The sequence below is a fragment of the Cygnus atratus genome, chromosome 3 (assembly GCF_013377495.2).
Source record: "Cygnus atratus isolate AKBS03 ecotype Queensland, Australia chromosome 3, CAtr_DNAZoo_HiC_assembly, whole genome shotgun sequence".
In the NCBI taxonomy this organism is placed as follows: Eukaryota; Metazoa; Chordata; class Aves; order Anseriformes; family Anatidae; genus Cygnus; species Cygnus atratus.
This window is the reverse complement of record NC_066364.1, coordinates 78,950,702-78,976,566: the sequence shown is the minus strand read 5'-3', so window position 1 is coordinate 78,976,566 and position 25,865 is coordinate 78,950,702. Positions and strand designations below refer to the sequence as shown.

Here is a 25,865-nt window from a genome sequence, read left to right as displayed (position 1 = left end):
GTATGCATGACTACGGAACAAGCTGTGGCCCCCAAAAAAGCTACCTCTTACTACTGTAGGGTAGGGATAGATTACTTCCCTCTGGATGAAGAGGAGGAGGAAAGCAGAAATTCTCTATTATTTGTTCTTAGCATCACTCAGCCTGTTCTTGAAACAACCCATTTGTTTGTCCTTCTCAGGTCAGAATACCTCCTCATCCAATGTTCTGTTGAAGTTGTTTAAACAATATTGTTTGTCATGTTAATGTTTTTCGTAACACACGTGTTTGCTGTAGTGTTTTAGCTTTTCTTTTAGATGTTCTTGTCCAGTCGCCAATGAACAAAGCTCCTGACAGTCGTCTGTGGAGAGTGGCTCTACTTCACTGCCCTGTTTTCCAGATAGCCAGATGACAGAGAGAAAAGAAGAAGTGGTGGGAACCGAAAAGCTCCGTGAGCAACTTCCTAAACAGGAAAGATCAGATGTACAAAGCCAAGATCGTGCTAGTACTAGTCCGGTGCTACCAGAGTCTGCCAAATTTACAGCACTGTAAGGCCAGTTTACTTTACAATTTTGTACTTCAAAGATATGATGTAAGCTGTTTTGTTTCATTGAGTAGAAATGACATAAACTTTTAATTAACCTCTCTTTCTTTTTGTTTTATTGAGAACAAGAAAAAAGTTCCTCATAGTAGTTTTGAAACATTTTTGTGTCAAGTTACCAGGGCAACAGGCAAAGGCAGATAATCTACCGGGTAACTTCTCAGCAGGACAGTTCTGTCTTGCAAGTAATAAGTGGACCTGAGGCATCTGTACAAGATGAGCTGTCCGTGGATGCAATGCATGTGTTCATAGATGAAAATGGTGAGTTTCTCTAGTTGGAATAATTGCAATATGTGAAGCAATTAATTCTGAAAATTTTAGACTCCCTAGGATTATATTTCTCTTCTTATCTGTTACTGATTGTTTGTCTTCTGTGTGCATGAAAGAAAATGGCCTAGTAAGATCAGTAAATTTACCATTGGATCAACAATAACTAGAGAGTTCAAAATTCAACTAGCACAGACCTGAGGTGTGCACAGTGCTGTACCTGCCAGAAGTTTGTCTTCCAAACATTACCTTCAAGAAGTGCAGGCTCAACTTTGCTTTCCAGAACTCCTGGCACTTTCTGCTTAGGGAGGAGGGGGGTGTGAAGGGAGGAGGGTCTGTATGAGGATGGCAGGGCAAAATGTTCCTCCTCTTTACTGTTGTGTTCTCCAGCTGAGCATGAGTAGGTGCTGACTCAGGCTGAACTCTGGTAATGCTGTGGTTGCTCCTGTTCAGATTCATGGTCTGCCATCTCTTTCAAGTGAATTGACGAGTGAACTTGTTTCTCTCAACACCTGTGCTGGAGCACAGTTGCTCTGCAGCTATTACTGGAGGTTGAAGCTGTAATATGCGTGGTGGTGGTTTGTTTGAACTCCACGTGGAGCTCTATAAGGTCCTGGCCAATACCTCTGAACGGCAGCCATCCCAAAAGCTGTGTTTCCTTTAAAGCTGCCCTCAAAACCAGTGTGGAATGAATACTCCGCGTAGCTGTGATCCCGATCCCAGAGTTCTTTTGTTTTTTCTGCCGACTCCTCATGGCCCTGCTTGCAGCCCTGCAGCTGCTCCTGACGTGCGGTGGGTCTAAGAGCAACAGAATGTCATGGCCTCTGGCTGAATGAACAGTGACTCTTTGCTTCTTGCTGGGTGTGCAAGGGGAGAGTAACAGTGGCTATGCTTTTAGCAAAATTTTCCACTGCTTTGTACCTCCTGACCTCACCTTTGTGAACATAAAGAACAATTCTGTTTTATAGTGAACTTATGTTGATAGATAGGCTTTACCTTGACTTTACGTACCTTTTAATGACTGTATAGTCCTTAAGCCTCTGATGAATCTGTTTCAATGGATGCTGTTTTAATTTGACTTCCCTTCATTCTTGTGCCCAGTGCTGGAAGAAGAGGTCAAATTTTCACTGTAATCTGTGCTCTGATCTGAGTTTTTTAGTTGTTCAAATGTTAATTTCATTTCTGAACTTCAAAATAAGCCTATTATACAAAACTATATTTAGGTTTAGAAATGTGCCTGACCTAAGATATATTTTTGATAAATTTCTGTGTGGAAAAGAAACTATCATATAACTTAACTGTTGTTTTTTTCTGTTTATTTTGTAAAGGGGAAATTAGATCCTGTTATTTAAAGGCTGGCTGTCAGAAGGAAGGAAATTTTCGACATCAGATATCGAATTGTGATTGTATTTCAAATGCTCAGTAAGTAAGCCCTTATTTTTAGAAACGTTACGAGCTTTCATTGCTGGAAGCTATGAAGCAGATTGTAGCTGTGAAAGATGCATGTGAAGAAGAGAGCTGGAGGAATAAATGTGTTAACCTATTCTAGAGATGTCAAAGCATGCAATTTTATTCTGTACTAGAACAGTGACTGCCTTGTGAGAATATTGATAAGGAAAAGTGAAAAGGAAAACCAGAACAAGTCAGTGTGGTTTTCATTACTTTCTGGGAAAAGCCAAAGTCAAGTGTGGTGATATAAACAAGACAAGACAGTAAATAAAACAAGGTGAGAGAGGCTGTTATCAGATATTCTCTTGACCTTATTGTTTTGCTCATTTCCCTTACGTGTTGGGTTCTGTCAGTATCAGTCAGTGACACTAATTCCTCTGAACTTGAGCAGCAGAGCCTTTCATCTTCCATGAAATCTCTAATGATAATTTGCCATTCTGAAAAAGGTATCTGAACAATTTTATTTTTCAAGTGTCTTTTCCGAATGATCACATAAATCCCACACTCAAGGGTCTTTTTGGAGTGACCACATAAATCCCACACTCACTTCTGTGGTTTCTGCTCTCTGATGTAGTATGTTGTTATGCATGTTTGTAAGAAGAATTTTAACTATTGATATGTATTTTTATTAAATTATATGTTTTTAATATTGTTATAGAGAATTTGGAACTGTCGAGCTGCAGGTGAGAAGGGTTGTTGTTAATAGTAAATATTGTTCTTAAAATGTTTGGCTTTTGGTGGAGACTTTTGAGAAGCTCAGGAGCATGTTAAGAACATGTTAGCATTTTAGATAGAATGCTGTTAGGAGAGATATGAGAACACTTTTTGTTTTCAGTGGATGAAGACTTAAACGAACTACTAAAAAACAGGTTCCATCCACAATATGTTCCATTTCATTAGCAAAATGGAGGGGCAAAAAACCACAACTGGTAGAGTTCCATTTTGATTGAACATCAAACATTTTGGTTTGGGGTTAACTCTTGCAACTTTTTTTTTGATTCACCTTGCACAGAATAATGCCGTCCCCTTCCCATCCCCATCATAGTTACATGGATTGAATCTGTCCTAAATTCACAAATAGTTTAAGGTCCCCTGACATCTATCAGTTAATTTGCTTTTTTGAAAGGAGAACAATCTTCCTTCTCTTATACAAAGTCCTTCTAAAGCTGTCTTTGCTAGATGTTTATGTGACATCTATATCTTGCCGTACCACATTAAATGCAGTTTTTTAGTTTGTGGTTTGCAGACCTCTAGAAATGTGAGTTATTTCGAAGGAGTCTGCTAAATGTTGTTAGCAAATACCAGTCCAGATGTTCTCTTCAGCCATTTTCATGTATTTAATTTATAAAGACCAGTACCTTTGCTGGAAATCTTGGAGTGTAGTAGCAGCTTAGACTAAAACAGAACAAAGCAGCAAAGATCAGTGCGTTCCCAGGACTGTTTTTGTATATGAATGGGAAGGGAGAGCACAAGAGCTTTTCTAAGAACAGAGCAGCATGAAGGAAAGTACAAAGCAGAAGTTCACATGAAAAACAAGGAAGGAGAACCAGGAAGCATGAAGCATGCCCAAAGCTGTTTTTGCAAGGGCAGTCTGTAATATGACTAGGCCAGAGAAATTAATGAGAGCTGTTTGTTCAAGTGGCAGTTCCTACCATCTGTGCGTTGATTTAAGGGTAGCATGGGAAAGAAAGGGTTTTCATTTTCTCCTCAGATGCTCACCATCAAGTAAGCTTGTATTTAGATGTTATGGAACATTTCTCGCCTATAGAAAATAGAGGGGCAAATCTGATTAATCGTCCTTATCGCTCTCTACAGTTACCTTAAAGGAAGCTGTAGTGAGGTGGGGGTTGGTCTGTTCTCCCACGTGCCTGGTGACAGGACGAGGGGGAATGGGCGAAAGTTGCGACAGGGGAGTTTTAGGTTGGATGTTAGGAAGTACTTCTTTACCGAAAGGGTTATTAAGCATTGGAACGGGCTGCCCAGGGAGGTGGTGGAGTCGCCATCCCTGGAGGTCTTTAAAAGACGTTTAGATGTAGAGCTTAGGGATATGGTTTAGTGGAGTACTTAGTGTTAGGTCGGAGGTTGGACTCGATGATCTTGAGGTCTCTTCCAACCTAGAAATCTGTGTCTGTGTCTGTGTCTGTGTCCTTAAAAACAGTTCAGGAATGAGGCATCTTTCTTTCCTTGTTCCTTCCTACCTCCACCATCAGGCATGCACAACGTTTATGTCAGGATGGTTTCTTGTTTATGGTTAAAGATATGCTAAATAGTCACAGTTACCAACTAAAGATCTTTTTATTACTGCACAAAAAGGCAAATATATAGAATAAAAAAAGCACAAGGCTTAATCAATGCTTGTTTCAGTTACAATCTCTCTTGTATGTCTCTGCGGACAGCTCTCCAGAGAAATTATTCACTTTAGGTTGGGCCCTCCTTTGATGGAAATGTTCGGTATTAAGTAGATTATAATTATGGTATACATTTCCCCAAGCCAGTAGCAAAAGTTCTCTCTTGTGCTGTTATTGTGAAGGATAGGAGGACTTGCTGGTATAATTTACATACCCCCTGTGTTTTTTTGCATTGTTATGTTGTGTGAGAAGTCCATACCAACAGGAGAGGCTGCTGTTATGGAAGAGTAGTTGAGAATAGCTTAGCGTATCTCCTAACCCATTGGAGAGTTAGCTAAGGAGAAGTGCTCTGCAGTGCTTCTTCATGAGTATTGGAGGCAGTGTAGAAATAACAGCTTTAAAATTTGTATATGAATGCAATGGTGAGCCATCCAAATTAAATTTTATGAGCTCAAAGGATGTGGGAGAAAATTAGTGCCTGGACATATGAGGTAGCATCCTCCTTGAATAGGAGGGATAGGGTTTTGATCTCAGTGAGCCCAGATTGCAGAAGCTAGAATAAGCTGATGGAGAAAACAGCTAACAGATCTGCAATAGAAGTGTATAAGCTTTTAAAACACTTCTCACCGATCATGCTGTCTCTACTATTAAGTTGCTCCTAAAGCAAAAACATCGAACTGAGTTAAGCCAGAGAAGTAACTGGGCCCTGATGCACCTCTGTGAGGAGGAGAACCAGGGACATTGGACCAGGCTGGTGGTGGCAAGAGGCCCCTGGCTTTGGGGCTGTTTTGGGGAGAAGCAGAAGAGCAGAGGTGCTGTCACTCCTGGAGCTGTGGGTCTTCTGGGCAGTGCTGCACATTGTGAAAGGGGAGGGGGTTTTGACTGGGGTGGGTGTGAACCCTGACTGGTCTGTCGAGAATAACTTAAGTGGCTTATGAATTGGCCAAAGGTAAATATACTTTTTGACTAAGTCAAGCAAAACTGGATAAAGTATTTAAGTCTATGAAATAATATTTAAATATTACTTGAAAGAAACCTTTAAAAAAGCCTTGAGGCAGACTAACTAATGATTAACAATCTTAAATTCAAATTGCAACTCACTGTTTCTGTCTATTGAATCCCACTATTGTCTGCTCCAGGAATAAAGTCTTAACCAGTTTGGCATTTTACAACAGCAATTGTTAGGAACGGAAGTTAAAGTGGTATTTGTATGGCCTGTAAACATTTTAATCTAAACTGCTTGGCATCTAAACTGCTTGGCATGGCTTCTGAAATCCATTTCTCACAAATAATGCAGAGTCTTAGCACTGCCGCTCTCTCACAGAAGTGATGCAGTGTTATGATTTCTTCTGTTCTTTGCTTGTAAAGGCTAGGTGGATAACCTGAGAGAATAAAAATGGATTAAAACATGCCACAGAAAGCTGATGTCCAAGTCTGAATAAATTAATGTTTTCATCCTGCAGAGACTCCTTGACATTGGAAGCAATCTGAAGGGATTGGCTGAATTCAAATACCAGCTCTCATCACCTCTTTTTGGCTCTACTCTGTTGTGAGATGGTCTTTGGAGTATTCTCCAGTTTATCAGTGTTAAAATATATTAATATTAATAATAAATATTAAATTAAAAATTAATTTATTAAATTTATTAAATCTATTTTTTATTAATTAAAAATAATTATTAATATAATTAATATATATTCTACCAGATGCTATAGTAGTTGGCCTAATAAAAGACATTACCTGTACCTGCAGTCCTTGTCCTGGAAACTTTCAGAGCTTCTTAAAGATAGCATAAACACTCATTAATAACTTCTAAAATTATCTCTTAATTCTGCCAGAGGTTGTTGAAAATTAGAATAGTTTTACATTAACTTCGTATTTGTGTCTCACCAAATTCTCTCACCAGTCCAGCTTCTTAAATATTTAAATAGTTACTTAAATTTAAGTTCGTCCCTGCATTGTAATCATCAACAAAAAAAGATGATGCCTTTTTCATCTTAAACCTCACTTTGCCAGGGATTCTTGTTAGTGAGTTTGGTAAATTATGTAAACATTGGCAGGTAGCTAATCAATTCCCCAATTATTGTCCATGTAAGTACCTTGACCCAACTTTTGTCTGTTGTCTTGCCAGCAGTCACTGGAATGGATTCCCTGCGGAGCTAATTGCTTCATACTTTGATGCTCCCATTACCTTGACAACTTTACCCCTAGCCCTTAAGTGCTTTGTGACAGGCTTTGACAAGACAGAAAGTGCTTACTGTATTCTAAGTTCATGAATTACATCAGAACCTAGTTACAGAAAGACCATTTGGATTTGTTTTGGAGTGGGAAATTTGAAATAGCTTTCTCATCCTGAAGACCCTTCTTCTGCCCCATTACATTAGGTTCCTTACTAACCTTTGTCTCTCTTACAGTGAATCCTTAATGTTTCTGTGCCATGTGGCTTAGGTATATGGATGGCTTCTGGGAAGGTAGAGGAGGACAAGAAAGTTTGCATTTGTGTAAAACTGGTGCCTAGTATAAGCTCGAACAGCCTTTTTGCATGGTTAGTTTCTTTTGACAAAATGGTTGCAAGGTTTAAAACCCTACCTGTATAGAACAGTTAAAATCTCCAGTTAAAAAAAAAAAAAATCTTCCCATTGATTGGTGATACAAACTAAAACCTGCTGTCCTTAGCAATAACACGTCCTTAAAAACATGAAGTAAAAGGAAGTCCAAGTGAAAGCATTGTTAGAGGTGTATAGCTGTTTGGGGGTTAGTACAAATACATTGGAGTTGGTAAATGTCTTACCAATTAGGAGGTGTCACTCTGATGCATCTCTTCTGTCTGTCACTGTGTGACAGAAAGCAGATGTTTCAAAAGAGTATCTTTTAACTACCTCAACTGTCTCTTGTAATTAAATAACTGAATCAGTTTTGATTAGCAGTGAAAAAGATAAACGTGAGCTATCATGCTATCATGGGGTAACATGCAAAGAGGCTAATAAGTATCAGTAAAAATGTAACCTCCCCCCCCCCCCAAAGTTACAGTAATCATAATAATAGAATTAACACGTTTTGCATCAGCAGCACAATCTGTCGCCCGTATGGAGGTCAGTAGCATTGTAAGGTACCAACATCAATGTGTAAATTATACTGCACTTGTATACTCTGTGTGTACTTGCTATACCAGGCTATTCTTTTTAAAAAAAAAATATTTGATTACTTTTCTACTTGTGGTTTCTGTGTATACTGGTGTTCTTGTTTAGAAGGTCAAACAACCTCTAGTGTGTTTGTGTACATGTACGTATTGGAGAAAAATGTGTCAGTATTTGTAACCTCTCAGTAACGCAGCTTTCCTCAACGTGTTTGAAATACTGCCCTCTAAGAATTCTGTCTTTCTAAATGGCTTGGATGCCAGAGGTTGATCGATAGACATGTTATTCTTCCTAGGTTTAGCTGCCGTTTTTTCTTCCAAGTATCAAGTGATAAAGTAATATACTGCCTGAATCTGTAGCCTAAAAATTTAAATGAGTACTCTTTTTGGTGAGGAATAAGTGAGGCAGTCATTTTACAATTCAGTGGTGGAACCCGGAACTCTGTCTTCTTCCTTAACTTAGGTTGAAAAAAGACAGGAAAAGTAAGTTTACATTAAACTTGTGGGCACTGATGTGATACACTTTACTGTTTTGATAGTTTCTATTTAATTTTGCTCCTACCAAAAAGGTAATTCTAATTTTTACTGTGTGTAAGATTGTGTTCTCGGTGTTTGGAGAAACCTCAAACACAACATTCTATATCAAGATACAGTATTGTCAAATATAATGTTGTTAAATAGCTGTGACAATCCCTGAAGTGGTCTAATGTTTATACATTCAGATTATTTGTTCCTCCTGCTTTGCCATTTCAAATAATTTTGCAGATATTCCCAGCTACAAAGAAACTATCCAAAACTTCCATGGTACTTCCTGAAGCAGTTCACAGGCACAATAGCATGGTGGCACTGTAAAACTTGGTTGTTTTCCTCCGTAAGTTTTAGTAATGATGTATCACCATGATTTTTATCTCAACATGTCATTTTGACAGTTAAAGTGAACAAATTCAGCTTCAGGAAGGGCTGGATTCATTTCCAGAAAATGTCGCATTTTTCCCATGCTGTTTTGCTCAGGTATATTGCAATCCATCTCTGGTATGTTCAGATCTGAGATGAGAACAGATCATTAAATATCCCTGAAGAACATGCCAGTGTAGGGTCATGGTAGATACTCGATAGTATCTGTGGTTGTTTGAGTATTTTGCTATGCATCCTTACATTTGTTTCCATTTACAGCACTGAGCTTTTTTTAATGTGTGTGCAGACATGGACATGCTATGGTTAACTACAGTTCCAAAAATACAGAAAGTGGTCCACACAAAATCCTGATGTGGATATGTCCATACCAGCCTGGCAGTGCTTGCTGTGTTGAAAAACAGATGTGTGTAGCTCCAAGGAAAAATGTTTCTGTGGATTTTTTTTTTCTCAAGTAGAATAAAAGCTAAGAGCTACTTTTTAAGGAAGGGCCAATTCTTTCTCTCAAATCAAGCATTAACTCTTACAAAGTCAACTGGAATTGTGCCCAAAAAAGCTATGGAAGCATTTGACCACTTACATTTCTTTCAAGAAATACTTTTTTTTTTTTTTTTAAGAGAATCCAATTTATGAGAATAGTGCTTGTATTCTTGAGCCTATTTTCTTCTCTCCTGTATTAAACTGCTGAAAAGAAAACACAAACTCCCAAGCCCTGTGCAAGATGGTATCATCATACACCTGCATTGGTTTCAAAGTGATAGAGCTGGTGTCTCTTTAGAGCAATCCGAATGTTTCCTGACAGCAATTCGACTTGTGATACAAAAGTGTTTGATTCTTTGAAATACTTAGATAGGTTGAAGTGATGTCCGCTTGTTGCAGTTAATCAGTTTGAGTCTGGCAACGGTCAGTAGCAGCCATAAATTGCATTAGGTGGCTGATGTGCTGTATGCGTGTAATATAAACTAGAGTTTAAAACAAATATGTAATGCTGCAGAAGTGGATATATGGCACGCAACTGAAGATATTGGAGAGATGGAGCAGAAAGAATTATTAGACTTGCCCAGCCCTGAGGAGGAAAAACACATCTTAGCTCAGTTTATCCCTCCTGCCTGGATGACATCTGGGCAATGTGAAATCTGTTGTTTGTATATGAACTTAGCTTACTATATACCTTAAAATAAATTAAAAAAAAAAATCATTGCTTTATTCATAATGTATCAGTTTTGTCATTTACATATATAATTAGTATTATACAATAGTTGAGAATAGAGAGAATTATTGAGAATAATTTGAGAATAGAGCATTTTTCAGCATCAGCTGGGACAATAGGTTAAAAAGAACTAATTGCAGCAGAAAGGTGACTAGCAAGTACTAAAAAAAATAATTTAAGTTACCTGCCAGTATAGCTTTTAAGTGCCATGGAGTGCTAGTGTTTCTGGCCCTGGGCAAAAGAGAATTTCCAATCAACGAGTTAACTTTGTTGATTTGCATTCATATCCATGAATAAGCTGCTTGAGTGCATTGTACTGTATGAAAGCATCTATCTGAATGCCTTAGCAGTACTGTATGTCTCCTGTATAAATCCATTAATACTTTAGTATGTTCTCCACCGGAAAATCCTCTAAACCTATGAGGAGTAAGCATCATAGGAGAAAGTGGACTCTATGATTATTTTTTTATTTTTTTTACTGTTAGCATTTTAAAGTGCCATTTTAGAATGAGAAAATACCATATGACTGAAACATCTTAATATTTCTTAGCAATGTGACCAAAATTACGAAGACCAGCTCCTGCTCTAGCAATAGGCTGCTGACTTAGTATTAAAGAAGGACTCTTAAAGCTGCTTAGCAGGCTGTACAGTTCTGCAACTGAGCACTTTTTTAAATGGCTGCAACAAATATTTTGTAGCTCCTTTTGGGATTCAGTGCTTTCAGATGAGCTGGTCGCCTTAAGTGTAAAATTGCTTGAATGTGTTATATGTGAGTGTAGGATGTTTGTGCACACTGAAGACAGTGATGTTTGAATTCTGATAAAGCCAATGATTTTCTTAAAAAAAAATATTCTTTGCAAACTCAGTAGCCTTTTCCTGCTGGCTTGCTAGGTACAGGAGGGAACACTTGTGTTTAGCTTTGCCACTTAAAATCCTTTCCTAGATTTATTTATTTATTTATTTTATCCCCTCTTTCACTCTTTTAACACAGTGCAAGGAAGTGCTTTCAGCAGAATGGGGACATGCTGCCACATGATGGCAGCAAAATCCTGCTCAGGAATGGGAGCTTCGGTAGTCTTGTAGCTTTTGGGGCTGGTGTCTACTCCCTCCTCCCACCTTTCAGATGGAGAACGCAAGAGGACCTTTTAAGACTGGAGATAATGGTGCAGTGGGTGCTTGCTAATGCATTAATTCCAGTAAAGTTGCATCTTCTCAAAATGCATCCTCTAGTTTAACTAGTCCACGCTGTTTGTGTTTAAATAGTCAGTACATTTCTTTGCTCTGAAATGTAATAAGCTTACAAATTATTGATTTACCTCCTTGCTACCAAAATTAAAAAAAAAAAAACTGAAAAGAGAGAAACAAGGGTGAACCAAGCAGATCTCATTGCTACAACAACTAAGTAAGGATGCATGCACAACTTGCTGCATTCATAGTGCCTGCAGTGCCTGATAATATGCTCTGCAAGGCTTGCCTACATAGTGTCTCGCTTAATGAACATAATGTGTACTGCTGCTCCTTTTGCAGTACTTTGCAAAACTTAAACAGTGGCCTTATATCTTTTTCTGTCTGTTATGTCAGTAAATTAGTGCATCCAGCTTTCCCATTCTGTAAACTTGTGTACTGTATCTTATTATTGTTAGGGGTGGTATTTTTGTTAGCTAAAAAAAATACCAAAACCACTCCCTAAGTCCTGCTGGATGAGTAACAAAATGTGAACAAGATTTAAGAGAGACTTAATGTTTAGTTTGCACTTCCCTCAGCTGTAATCACTAAGGGAAGTTAAAATATGCATTCTGAGTTAACTTTACTCTCTTTAAAACTGTTAATTTCTTACCAAAATAAGTGAAGATTGCTGCTGCTTATTCAGTTTTTCCCTATTTGCTGTGATTGGGCTTCTCACATAATCATCCAGTCTTAATGCTGCTCTCACTATTGCATATTTCAATTTTCTTATGTAGTTTAGGTTGCCTTTTAGTTTTTAAGTTGTCTTATTTCATAGGACAGATGGCAGCTGTAAATCATGGGCTGCTGGAAAAGGCAATTCCCACAACCAGTGGATTTGGTCTTAGTGCCAAGTCACACAATAGCCTGGCCTGGTTAGTGCTGGCGGTTCTGCGGTGGAGGCCAGGCGAGTGGACGTGTGGCAAGAGGTCTGGGTGGTGAGGTGTACAGATGATGAGGAACATGAAATGGCAAGGAAGGCATTTTAGATGAGTAGGAGCAAAGCTGCTCGGGTGGCAGTAGGAAGACATCAGCAACGGGATCGAGTAGCGGAGGTGCCGTCAGGGAGCTGTGGGCTGCTATTAGTCTGGGACTTCCAATCTCACTTCAGACAGCTGTGTTCGTGCTACAAGCTGACCGTTTCAAAAAGGCACAAGAGTAAGGGCTTCTGGAGTTCCCAAAATGTTGTTAGCACTAGCTGGTTGTTGTACAACCAGATTACTTGGGTATCAGTTTGAGGTATTTTGAACACACCTCAGATGAATACCTTGGAGGTGATTGTTCATGAGGTGCGCTGAAAGGGAGCTTCCCCCCTCTGGACTTCACTCTTGTTCACGGCCATGGCTGCTTGTACTTAAGAGTGGTGTTTTAGTGGTTATTTCAAATGGCTTCAACTGTATTATTATAGCTGTAGATATTTATGTTGCATGTTGTTACGCTTTGTAGTGACCTAGACAGCTGCCTGAAGCAATCTGATGGGATCTTTATGGTTTTGTATGCAGGAGGATGGCTGTTTGCTCTTGCAACTATTGTGATGCTACTTACAGGGTTGCCTGTCCTAATTTAACTTTCTCCTATATCAAGGTTTAAAATGAAATTTAGCCAAGCCTTGCAAAACAACTTTATTAAGCAGGGAATCCTTTGTAATTGTGTAACGTGCCTTTGTAATGAGCTTACCTTGAGAGGTGTTCAGACTCGAGGCTAGCTAATCCTTAACGAAGGGGATGACTCAAGCTGGGTTATATTTGAATAGCTTGAGCTAAATTGACAGCAGTGTAAGGCATATGTACGTCCTGTCAAACAGTAACCTGAAAGGGAGAAGGAAGATTTTTCCAGTGCTGTGTAGTGCTACTAAAATACTTCCAGTGTTGTATGGTTGCTCAACTAGCTTATGTTTATTGTGTTCTTACAAAACTGAATTGTGAGCCAGGAGAAGATTCCTGGCTTTATGACCATTTATCAGTAGAGGGTGCTATGTATCTTTTACATTCGATCTGCATAGGTTGTATGTTTACCAAAGATATTTTTAGTTATTAATTTATTATTCAAAATTTGGTTCAATTATACCTTTGCTTACATTAGCAGTATGGTTTACCATAGTAGATCTTGATAACGTTAATTTGATTCTGCAAACGAACAGATTTTCTGTTTAGTAAGATTCCATGTTATACTGTCATCAGCTTTGTTATAGTGATTTTATGATTAGAGAGTGCTCCTATTCATGTATGGTAATAAATGTATGGAATATAGTTTATAGGCTTACAAAAACACAAACACCACCATCACATTTTTTTCTGGTATTTGCTTTCAGTGTGATAATGTCATCAGATGAAATATGTGACATTTAAGTAGCTGTGTAAACATCAGGGAGTTAGCAGGTGAATGTGAGGAGGAGGTTGTGTGGAAAATAGGAATAAAGAATAAAGAAAACTAACAAACAGGAGTTGAGGGGAACAGAAAATGAGGAAAGAGTAAGAAAAGATACAGAGATACGAGGCTGATTAAATAAAAGGCATAGGAAGCTGACAACTGCCAGATGACAACTCCCAGTTTTGAAATTGTTGCTTTGGTGGCTCTGTCTTTCCATCTCCAGTGCCCTAATTGCCTTGTCAGGCCTCTAAAGTTTCAGCTTTTTCCCACAGTTAGTGTCCCAGCTGCTTGTGGCTCTTCTGCCAATTGCTGGTAGGTGGAGCTGTGAATTTTGCTGCTGAAAGCAAACAGAAAACAGACTGTGGGCTCTTCTGGCTTTTCAGTTATCTTCAAGTCTGGTGGGAGAGAATTTGATCTGCAAGTTTATTCTTGGAAGAAGTCTTAAGAGCAAAATGATTTTGATTTCTGAGAACTAATAGAGGATAGTACCAGGGGAATATCTTGGCGTATCCATCCATCACTCTGCCAGTTCCATTCTTGGTAAACATGGGATAAAAGACATGGGCCAATTAAGAAATGCTCTCGACTCTATTTGGCTTGTGTAGAAAGACAACTAACAACACAAAATTTATTGAAGATAACTCTTCTCTTAGGAAGATATGAGTAGACACTCTTCTATTCCCTTGCTGTGTTTTCGGTCACATTTTTGACAGGAATTCCCGAAGCAGTGTTCCTGAATGCCCTGAGCTACGCTTGCCTTTTTCCTGCTGTGAACAGGGAATCCCAGGATCGTGCTCACAATGGCAAGGAACAGGACAGCTCATCTTAGGGAAACAAGGCAATCAAACTGGACAAGGTCACCCTTCAGCAGGGCACTTCAAAATACGGAAAAGGCTTCCTTCATTAGCTGTTTTGAGGAACTTTTCTTCCTGGGAGGTGTGCCTTTAGGCTTCCTACCCGAATCTGTTGGTTGAGACCCAGGCTCTTGGATCAGTTCACATCACTTCTGTATGGTTTCATTATTATCTGTTGGCAAGGTGCTATACAGAACCCATAAAGGAGATGCATTCTTATGGAGGGCTGGGCCATCAGCTGGATAGCATTGAGCCAAGTCCTCATTTCCTAATACTGCCCACAAGGAGTGTGACAGCTGTCCTGACTGCGTGGAACAGATCCTGCTTCTGCCTGTAGCAGGAGGAGTGGGCAGTGCAGGGGGAAGTCATTAGGGTTAAGAACATGGGGTGCTTTCATGTCTGCTCATCTGATAGCTCTGCTGGAGTGGCAGCTGGCAAATATTAGGTCTGGCATCCAAACCTGCTACCAGTTAAGGACTTGGTTTAAAAAACAAACAAAACCCACTGTGTGTCTCAGAGTGCAAAGGCAGGATGATTCCTCTAGTGACAATCTATGCTGCTGGTATTCCTGTTGGTCCAGACAGAGCTATCAAGTCCTGGTGGAGACAAAAAGAGAGAGTGTGTGTTTCGAGCTGTTGGTGTGGTAGTTCAGCCCTGCTTCTAAGCAGTCCAGACACTGAACCTTGTCCTAGCACAGCACTAGCCATTGCAGCTTAAGTTAACAGCCAGTTACGTTCAGGACAGCCACAATTGTAAAGCTCCTTTTGTTGGGTTTAACAAGGGTTTCAAGACAGGCTTTGGGAATTGTCCCCAGAAGCAGGGAAGGTTGAGTTTGCTAAAATTAATAAAGTTGCCTGGGGGCAATCATAGGATATGCAAGATAAGTTTTGTTTTTGCCCTGGCACAGACTTCTTGAGTGACTGTAGGCAAATGACTTCATTTTCTTCCTGCTTGTCTTTCCTTTATGGAAAATGGGAACAGTAGATATTGACTACCTTGCATCAGGTAAAAGCTCTGAGCTGCTTGGATACAAAAGTAGTAAGAGCCCAAGGCAGGCAAGTAATGAGCTCTGAGCAGGGTCCCTGGTGTATCGACCCCACTTGGAACAGCATGAGCAACAAGTGTTCAAAATAAATCTTTTCCACAAGTAACCATAATTTAATTTCAGTGTAGTTCTTGCTGAGACCGAGTCAGTCATGCCGTAGTAGCTTACCATTTTTGCAACCCGGCAGGTATTGCTGCTGTAACTGCGGAGGATTTCCTAAAGTAAACTATTTCAGTGCTCTACCTATAGCATAAAGCAGTCAATGTGGAGATGAGGGGGAATCATCTTGCTCAGGGCCCTCCCAGGGTGAATTTAGGCTTGGTGCTGGGGATTTCTGAGCTCGCCGTATGTGAATTATTGATGTATTGCCATCTTGTGAGGGCAGAAGGAAGTTTCTTACAGCCTGAATTCTCACTAAGTAAATTAATGCTTACCAAATTGCATCTGGGACAAAACTGGTTTGGTACCTAAATAAACCTGGTTTAAAGTTAATCCAGTATCTCCACAGCAGCTACCCTGTGGTTCTGCACTGTGGATATGCAGCTTTTGACCGGAATTATGGGAGCAGGTAAACAAGAGGTAAACTTTCACAAATAATCTATTATTAATACTGGAGAAGTATGCTTGGGAGAAGTAGAGATTTGTAGACAACCAGGAAAAGGAATGGCGTTTTTCTTCCAGAATTTTATGTCAGTATTAGTGGTCGGTCTTGGAGTATGCCACACTGATGTTCCTGGAAATAACTTCTGGACTGGGAGTCACGTCAGGTAACTTCAGATGTTTATTGCACAGATAGCCAAATCTGGACTTAACATACAAATTCCATCTATTGTCAGGGGTCAGAAAAAGGCACTTCTGAAGTGTGAGTCGTTGTAGGTGTTCATCTCAGGATGAGAAAAATCACGGTATGGAAGTGTCTATTTCTCTGCAGTGGATGTAGAGAATGTATCTAAATTTGGGTTCTATCTGCTGTGGGCCTGGGCTAGATTTCAGGTATGGAGGCAGAAGGCCCCATGTCCTTTGAGCCAACCTGTCTTCCTCTGGTAATGTTTCAGCAATACTAGGAAAACGTTGCTTTGTAAAACAGTCTTTCTGTTCTCCCCTTTGTGTGCAGTGAGATCCAGTTCAGCTCCTCCAGTACTACCACTTCAGAGAGCCAAGAGCCATCTTCGGGGGATCAAGCAGCAAGTGCACTTCAGCAGCAGCTCCTCCTCATGGTGGCACGAAGGACCCTTTCAGAAACCCCACGGGTACATTGTAATATCTCAGTTTCTAGCGTTTTGATAAACTGCTTTATAAACAAATGCTGCAGGCTTGTTGCTGAGCCAGTTTTGTTGATATCCTGTGCTTTTTTTTTTTTTTGCCTGGTACAGCTCATGTGGGAGAAGATTTATTTTACGCTGATAGATGCAATTCAGCTGCTTCCTACTGACACTGAGGGGTGTCCTAAGAGAAGAGTGGTGTTACTGGTTTGAAGGGGCTCCTTGTAGAAAAAGAGGGTACACAAGGGAGAAATTGCTCTGCAAAATACAGATCTGCAAGCTGTACTAGAGACTTCATCACCTTAAAAGTTGATCTTCTGCCTAACTTCATTTGAAAGCAAGAGCGCACAGCTGTTAGGTTGTTAGACGCACCACCAGATTTTAATAGTATGACATGTTTACTTCGGATTCATTAGTTTCCTAAAACCTTATGTCTGGTTTCCCTTTTCTGAAACTGGCAGCCAGGCTTCTGGATGTCTGTTGTGGAATGTCAAAGCCACTTCCCTCAATGCAGTTGCTAAAAGAAAAAGGCCCTCAGAGTTCAGTTTGCATGCTAATATGTGGACGTATTTGAACTTTACAGTGTTTGGGGTCTGTGACCAATGGCTTGAGGCCATTGGTTTTACAGTTCCCTTTTGATAACTTTAACCTTCTCTTTTCTTCCACAGCAAGTTCTAGTTTGATATTTATGTATAACCTCAAAATGCCAGTTAATTATCTTTCATCTTGGAATTTGAACAGAAACTTTAAGCTAGAAACAAATTATATAGAGGAATTGTTTAAATTAAAAATCTGGTAATTGTCCCTGTTCGTTATATGTTTTTCAGATTTGGACAGACTTCTATCTAAAGGCTCAGATGTTTTACAGATATTTGTAATCTTGTAAAATGCCTGTAAATTAGAGAACAATTATCAGTCTCTTTTGCTTCTAGGAAAACTGCGTTATTAAGAAGTAAGGCATATTGCTCAAGATTACATAGCAAGTTCGTAACAAGGTCAGGCAGTAATTTCAGAACTTCCTGTTTTATGATTTATTATTAAACATGAAATCCTGAGTCTATGTAAGTCAGAAAAAGTTTTGTCGTTGATTTCAGTGAAGCTAGGATTTCAAGCTGTCTCTGACACTACATAAATTTATGAAGTTTTATAACCCTTTTTTTTTGATATGAGGCACATTATACTTATTGAACAGCTCAGAGCTACTCAGTTTCCCAAATGCTGCTCAAAAATCTGACTCCAGCCCAAGTACTGCAAGCCTCATATAATTGACTTTATCCAAATATTACGGTTCCTAAGGAACCAAAACTTTTCACTTATGCACTCAGTTAAATAAATGTTAAACTGTTCTGAGGAGCAAGCAATCAGTTCTTCAGATCTTTGTAATAGACTCTGCCACTTTTTTTTGTGGATTTTGATTTAGTTATAGTGAACAATCTAGATTAGAAGAGTGGAGCTAATTATTGCAGTTGATTGAATTTCATGTTACTTTCCGGTGGGACAGACAAGGAAGACGGAACAAAACTGCCAGAATAAGCGAGCGCAATATTTTTAAGTAAATTTTTTCTTAAAGAAAGTAATCTAACAGCTTTTTTTGAGTGATAATAGAAATACTAAAATTTTGCATACCTAAACTAATTTAGATTTTAATCACCATGATGGAAGGATTGCAACTTGTCTTATTGCTTTTTCAGTTACTGGAAGTTATTTAAAAAAAAAAAATACTTAGCAGTCTCGCATCCCCTTGCAAGTCTGAATGTTCAGCAACATAAGTGAGTTACTGTTCTTTGCTGTTATCAGCTGTTACTAGGCATTGCATGGATGTGCACTTCTAGACAAGGAGGCATGAGATAAAAGCATAAATTTGGATTTTTCTCTGAATCTAGGGCATTTTACCTCATGCTTGCCAGCAGACTGAGGGTATTAATGAGTCTATTCATATGACTTGGCTGACATACAGCCATACATTAAGCCACATTTAAATTATGTATAAAATTCCTTTTTCTGGAAATGGAAGAATATAAATTATTCCAATAATTTAAAATAAAAAATTAATAATTCCTTTGTGCAGGGAGATAGGTCATTTAAAAGTCTGTATTTTGCTAACAGTTACAATTCAAGATGGTGATCAATTATTTCACTCAAATTAAAAGGCATGTTGAGATTAGAATGGGGAGGGCAAACACCAAGTAGTTGACTGTGGAAAGTGATATTATCTAAGAGACCGTTTACAAGTTAGAACTGCTGGATGTCTTTAGGATAGTATTAACTTTCTTAGTTAGAAAAGGAGCTCTAGCATAGCACAAATAATTCTAATGTACACATTGCATGGAGATCCATAATATAATTATTATCTAAGTTGATTAATTATGTTTAACAATAGCGGTGGCTAGAAAAAGGTTGAACACTTCTGGACTTTATGCTGATTAGAAATCTCAGATAAGTCCTTGAAGGCAAAATAAGTGATTTTTGTTTCATAAAATCAATTATCGGTGTGCACTGGAGTTTGCAGAGGGTTTGTGTTTTTGTTTTTTTTTTTCCTGTTGTTTAGCTTTGCAGGCTGGCTGATAGTCTCCAGATAAGCCTTCTTCCTCACAACTGTTGGTGTTATAGGGTTAGAGAAGATCTGAAATGTTCTAGTTCAAACGGGGCAAGAAAAAAAGATGTTGAAATCTAACAGAAGCAATATTCAAAAAGAATTACTTATGATTATGTTGGTAAGGTTAGAGACTCTTAAACTAGTGGTGAGCAACTTGGGGATGCTCACCTGATGTGTTATTAGAAGCATCTTAGGAAAGATAAGCAAAGCTGTGTTGTATAAGAAGAGTTAAGTCACGCTTCTAGATCTTAAATCTTACTTGAATTTGTTGGTTAAAATCAAGTATTTGTCCTATCATGGGTAGTTTTGTGTTGTGCTGTAACGGGTCTGACACATAGAAAAAAACTTTAAAAAACGAACTTTAGACAAGAAGTTGCGAGTAAAGGGGACTTTTTTAAAGGAATATTTAATATTTATGTTTAAAGTATATATCACTGTTGAGCTCCTCAATTGATATAGCTTCTGTCCATCTGCAAGAAATTAAGCTGGTGTGATATCTTTGTTTGTAATTTAAAGTGAAGAAAATAAATATGTTCTCACTATCCCTTTTAGGAGAAAAACAATCTGAAACTTCATGTAAATTTGGCCTTTTAAACATGTGTTTTGCTGGCAGCCATATGTCAATGTGAAAGAATGTTTTGTGTATTTCTGGTTTGTTTGTTTTTAAAGCAACCTAGTCAGGACCCTGAGGATTCTTCATGTTCTTCAGCACAACGGAAATTGAACAGGCAGTTTTACAGATTTATTATATTCCCTGGTAAATGGATTAAAATCTGGTATGATCGGCTAACCTTGTTGGCGTTGCTGGACCGGTAAGCTTTCTTCATGCAATTCTACGTAGTATTGCAGTGTGGGGCTCCACATGTCTGTAGAACAATGCAGACCACTGAAGAAGAAAAAAGTGAGCATAGTGTTAGTTTCATGCTCAGGTTGAGCAGGTAAATGCTTGTTTTCTTTAAGAAAATATTTTCCTTTTGAGTTGTTTTTGGTGGTTCTCACTACCCTTTGTCTTCAAGAGAGGCTTTGGTTCATGTGAGCACCAGGCCTATGGAAGAGTCCTTAAATTTGACTCCCAGCTGTAGGATCCAATGGTTGTGAGCTTTCTAAGGAGAAAATCAGTGTGTTGTGCAAAAACGTGGAAGTGGAAGGGTTCCAGGCTGTTGTAAGCCAAGTATTCCAATCTGAAATTAAAAAAAATAATAGAGTGGTATTCAGAAGAGAATCTTTCAGTGGCTGCTTCTCTTCTACTTCAGTTTTATTTGTTTAGAGAAAATTTCTTGTCTTGGCATCTCTCATCCTTCCAGTCCCTCTGTTTTGTATCAACTCTTTTGGCAGCACCTTTTGCTAGAAGACCTCATGTGGTAATCTTTTGGACTACTAAGACCTTCAGACATATTAGCCTGCATGCCTCATAGTCATTACTCTCCTGTCTCTGCTTGATTCTTCCTTTTGGGTGGCTTTTCCACTGTATATACTAATATGGGTTCCACAGCAGAAGTCTCAGAAGACAGCTTTTTACATGCTGAAGAAATCTGGCTATATAGTCAAGGAGCTTGGGTCCAGAGCAGATACTTTTTTTTAAATCTGTGGTGTCTTACCACTATTTTGATTGCATGAAAATTGTATACTGATAAATTCTTTTGTAAGAGCCTGAATATTAACTTTGTTCTTTCAGTCAGCTTCCATGTTCTAACAGAACAGATAAAATGAATAAAATGTAAGGTGACAATTGTGGTCTTTGATCTAATTCTTTGTTGTCAGATGTACATTTTCTCATTAAATGAATGTCCTATTTCCTTATTTGTTTATTTTGATAATGGTGCACTTGAATACATTCAAATCACCTCCATTGTGGAATTCTATCTGGGAGGTGAGGTAGGAGGGTGCTGATAGTCTCTTCTGGGCTTCAGTGCATATCTTATCTACATATTTTAGCTGTCACTATGGCTTAGGTCTTTGGCACAGGGGTGAGTACTGTTAAACATGGAGATGTAGTTTCGGGAACAAAACCTCAGGTCTTTTACAGTCTGATAGCTCCAGCACTGACAGTTTATATCAGCTGCAAACGGACCTGCCCTGCTGTAATGAGTATATAAATATATTTTTTTATTCACATAGGACAGAGGATATAAAGGAGAACGTACTTGCTGTCATCCTTGTAGTTCTTGTTTCACTTCTTGGATTCATGACTCTGAACCAAGGCTTTTGTAAAGACATCTGGGTTCTGTTGTTCTGTCTTGTTATGGCCAGTTGCCAGTATTCTCTCCTAAAGGTAGGAAACAAGTTCATATCCAATGCTGACTTCTCTTTTAACTTCTTTGAAGGCAAAATCCTGTAAGCAGATTTTTTCTGTTCTGTTTTCAGAGCGTTCAGCCTGATCCTGCTTCACCAATACATGTAAGTCTCTGCCAGTAGAACAAGTCTTTCTCCCTTGTTATAACGTGTGTATTGTGAAACAGTTGTTCAGTGAAACAGGAATAAGTAGTTTGCTGTTCTAGGTGATTTATGGAAATGAACAAGATACCGCCTTAAGTTATTTGAATTTGTTACTGCAGTTAGAAAAGTGATTTTTCTTTAATCTAAAATACATGGTTAAAGCAATGTATCTGGACCAGTTTGCTGAAATTCAACATTGTGGCATCAGGCCAGCATTTTCTTCACTTTCCTTTGGAAACAGTTAGTGGCTGAACACAGCAGTTGTTCTGGATTAGCACCTCAGTCATTGGTCAGTTGGGACTTTTTTGAGATAAGGGATTTTATTTATTTATTTATTTTAATTTGGTCGTAAGTTTCAGTAATATTACTAGCTCATCGAATGGTGTGGATTTTGCCTTTGTTACAATATGGTCACTGTTCCAGTGCCTGTGTACTAGAGAAAGGACCAAATCTGTGGGTCAATGCAGGCTAAGGATCTGTTAAGTTTGTCTGCTGAGTGTATTCTGAGAAACTGAACTCTTGACAGTGACACCACCTTGAATGGAGCCAGTTCCTTGCTCAAATCTATTTTCATTATAAGACTGATTGGAACATCAACGTACAGCTGAAACCTAACCACTACATCTGTCACGGTTTCTCAGTTCTTTTGATTTGCTGGTCTTGGGACACGTTCCAGTAGCGATGTGGTCCCTCACTTGCTTTTACACCCTCTGCCCAGATACTAATGTTTCTTACTTTGCTCTTTGAATGTTTTTGAGGAATCCCTCTCTTCCCTCAGGGCTCCAAAACAGCATGTTGAAAACTGGAGGTCTGTTGGATTATTTCCCTTTGGCAGGGAGCAATTACTTTTGTCAGTTTAGAAGCTTGAAATACAGGCTGAACTTGAAATTGAGGTTATTTACAAGTGTATGCTGCACATCTCACTAAGATGGATTGTAGCTGATTCTTAATTTCTCTTCTATGCCAGTTCTTACGGGGTGAACTTACAGTATAGTTGGCTACAATGCATCCACAGGAAATCCATGTCTGTGTGAAAAGTAGGGAAGGCTAATGCACAGCAACTTCATTTACAGATTCACTGCATTCATTATGGTATAATATTTTAAATTAGTTTAAAGAAATACTCCTATCTTAGTGTAAAGCCATTTTTTGTTGACTAAAATCAATTTGTCAGTTCAAGTAGTACGTGTTAAGACATACTAATGGGAACCATAATCAAATAGTTTGCACTTATACACACATTAGTAACGTGCACGTTTGCTTAAAGTGAGTGGCAAACCTTTAATCAAAACTTCATTATAAACGTATCTAGCCTACATTTTTTATAGCATTAAGGACAAAGTAGCTAATGAAGTTTAATAAGAACACTTTTTGTGCAGAATCTGGGTTTGCATTTCAGACTTGCACAACACTATTGTTACAAGTATTATTCATCATATTGTATTCTGTTCATCATGTAACACTGCAGCAAAGTAACAGTAGACATATTTCCATCTTCCATAGGCTTCTCTAAAACTTATGGACAGTTTCTTGCATACTCTTTAGCACACTATAGAAGAGCCAATGGAAATAAAACGCAGTTTTTTCCACACAGGGTTTAAAGATGGAAGGCATTATAGACCAAATTAAAATAGAAGATTAGCTATATCTACATAGTATTACATAATGAGATGTAACATATAATAGGTATTTGTAAAGGCTTGCTTGAGCTAGTGAGTGCTATGAAGAATAAGAGAACAAGAAGGCAAGAAAAGATACTCCTTGTACTGTTTCATGATTCATGTGACCACATTAAAATTAAAGAGAATAACATCTCTTGATGTTAATGTGAGGATGCAGATTAGCATGGGCGTTAAAGAATGATCAGTACCATGTCCATGAATGAAAATGCAGATGAGATTTTTCAGTGTGAAATGAACTATTGGCAGCTACAGATTCGCACACTGAATTAGTTTATAGTCTTGGATTCATGAGTAGCCTCTAATGCCTTATGTTATCCTTGTGTGTCCAGGAGGTTTGAAATTTCTTCTGGGTCTCTCACAAGCAGGCTTTCTTACTGCTTGATGGGACTTTTTCATTTCTAGCTTTATACCCTTTTGAAGGACTCTCTTTTTAAAGACCATCCGGTGAATTCAGAAAACAGTGTTTAGGAATGCATAAATCTTTGGCTAAACTCCTTCCAAGTGCCAGTGTATTCATATGATGGTGTTGAGGAAAAGGTAGTTGACTAATCCCTATGAAGTCTGGTACAATTTTTTTGGAGAAAGGTTCTTTCCCCTCTGAAACTCAGAGCTTGTCATGATGACAGTATTAAGACAATAATCAGTGTTTGAATCAGAGACTGTAGCTGTCACAGCATTGTATGGGGCAAGAAATAATTCTAACTCAGCTAATAATTTGAATTTTATTATCACAATTCAGTGGAATATATATAGTTCTACTCTGATCAACTTCAGTGTTGAAGTTGGAACTTGTCGTGTTGTACAGCACCAGTCCTACAGCTTATACTTGCTACCAGCATTTATGATAGCAGCAGGTTTCGGAGCCTTTCCTGCTTGTTGCAAGATGAGAGCATAACTTTTCTGTCACCCTGTGCTTTAGCCTCTTCGGGTCTGGTTGACTGGGAGCTTTAAGGTTTCTCTTCACACAGGGGTATGTGGTTTTGTAATGGTGAAAGTCTGGAATAGCCTCTTCACTGGAGTGATGGGGAGCAGAACGTGAAGTCCATTTCAAATATGAGTTTAATCAGTTTATTAACAGCATAATGAAAGAGACGTACCAATGACTGCAGCATATTAAATTCAGAGATCCAAGAGATCCTTGCTGTGTGCATTTCAAGATTATAGTCAAGTGGCTTTGATAACTGCAGATTTCTTGGTATTGTTTAGCAGCAGCAGCGGCAAATCGGCCAATAAAGGTTGTGTCTGTAGTAAATAGCTATATAAAAGGATCATGAGAGCTTATCTGTAAATCCCTCTAAGACACCTGTATAGCTCAGGATCTAGTTCAGGTCTACAAAGGCATTTGAGCTTTGAAGGATTACAATCAAGCTCTTAATAAGATCTACTGAATCACTTTTATAACTTCATTGTCTTGGTCTCATTACCTGCCAAAGCAGTTATCTAACTCAGTTTGGTAACTACCGTAGCCAGTTTAAAGTGCTGTATGGGATTTAGAAAAACTATTTTTAATTTGTTCCTGTATGATTTTCTGTTAGAACCAAGGACACACATTTTTCTTTTCTATAAAGTTTTCTGTCTGTCTTCTTGCATGTTTGCACATAAGCAAAAATTATTAAATATCTTTCTGAAATTTCCCTCGTCAAAATGCTTTGCAGTCAGAAGTGCTATTTTACTTTGCACTTGAAGTGTTGATGAAATTGTTCTACCTTTGTTGAAAATTTTCATATTTTTATCAAAACATAAGATGTACCAGTGCTGTTTGTAGGATATGAATGTGTTTCTGAATTAAGAAATGTGACCTTGAAAAATTCAGTGAATTTTTTTTTGGCAGAGTTAAAGGAAAGCAAGAGTTTTCACTGATGTTTCTTAGTTGAGAAACTACTGTTTGATAAATTAGATCTAAAATATAAGAGAAACCCAGATTTACTATCTAAATTCTTCTGAAAGCGGATACAGAGCAGAGTGGTTTCACCAAGATGAAAATCATTTTTGTATGTGAAAATTTGAAGAGCTGTGTAGCCAGTGTCCTTCCAAATGCATCAATGCTCTTTGGTTTGCTCCTGTTGATCCAAGAGTACACAGTAACTCCATTTCAGGATTCTGTCTTGTTCCCTGCTGCCACTTGAAAAATCAGGAAAGTAGTATTTATTCACATTTTGCAGGCTGTTCAGACAACCTTTCAAAGCTTCTCACTCAATCCTAACTAGCATTGTTGTTATTAGCATGTTAAGACTGATCTATTTAGCCATAAGAGTTAAATATTTGCTGTAAACCTAATTGAGTATGTCGGTGTTCTGCTTTGAACTGAAAGATGTTTGGATCTGAACCTCTGGACTTCTAGTCATCTCAGTCTTACCCAACTGCTTTCAAATAATTACCATGCAGAAGTAAAATCTGGGTTCCATAAGTCCAGAGATCAGACCGGACTGTAATATCACAACAAAAGTCCTTGGTTTGGAACGTGCATCATGCTGTAAGTCATTAAGCAGTTGTTTA

General features: G+C 38.5%; 1 protein-coding gene across 1 annotated transcript in view; it reads left to right on the top strand.

Moving 5' to 3' along the window:
• Window positions 1–25,865, top strand: part of PCNX2 (pecanex 2) — a 156,209-nt gene that overhangs the window by 21,351 nt on the left and 108,993 nt on the right. The window contains exons 6-12 of the mRNA XM_035560483.1: window positions 378–525; window positions 694–839; window positions 2,174–2,267; window positions 16,508–16,643; window positions 19,921–20,063; window positions 21,370–21,523; window positions 21,616–21,648. Coding sequence (XP_035416376.1) covers window positions 378–525; window positions 694–839; window positions 2,174–2,267; window positions 16,508–16,643; window positions 19,921–20,063; window positions 21,370–21,523; window positions 21,616–21,648 — 854 coding nt within the window. The remainder of the gene's footprint in view (window positions 1–377; window positions 526–693; window positions 840–2,173; window positions 2,268–16,507; window positions 16,644–19,920; window positions 20,064–21,369; window positions 21,524–21,615; window positions 21,649–25,865) is intronic.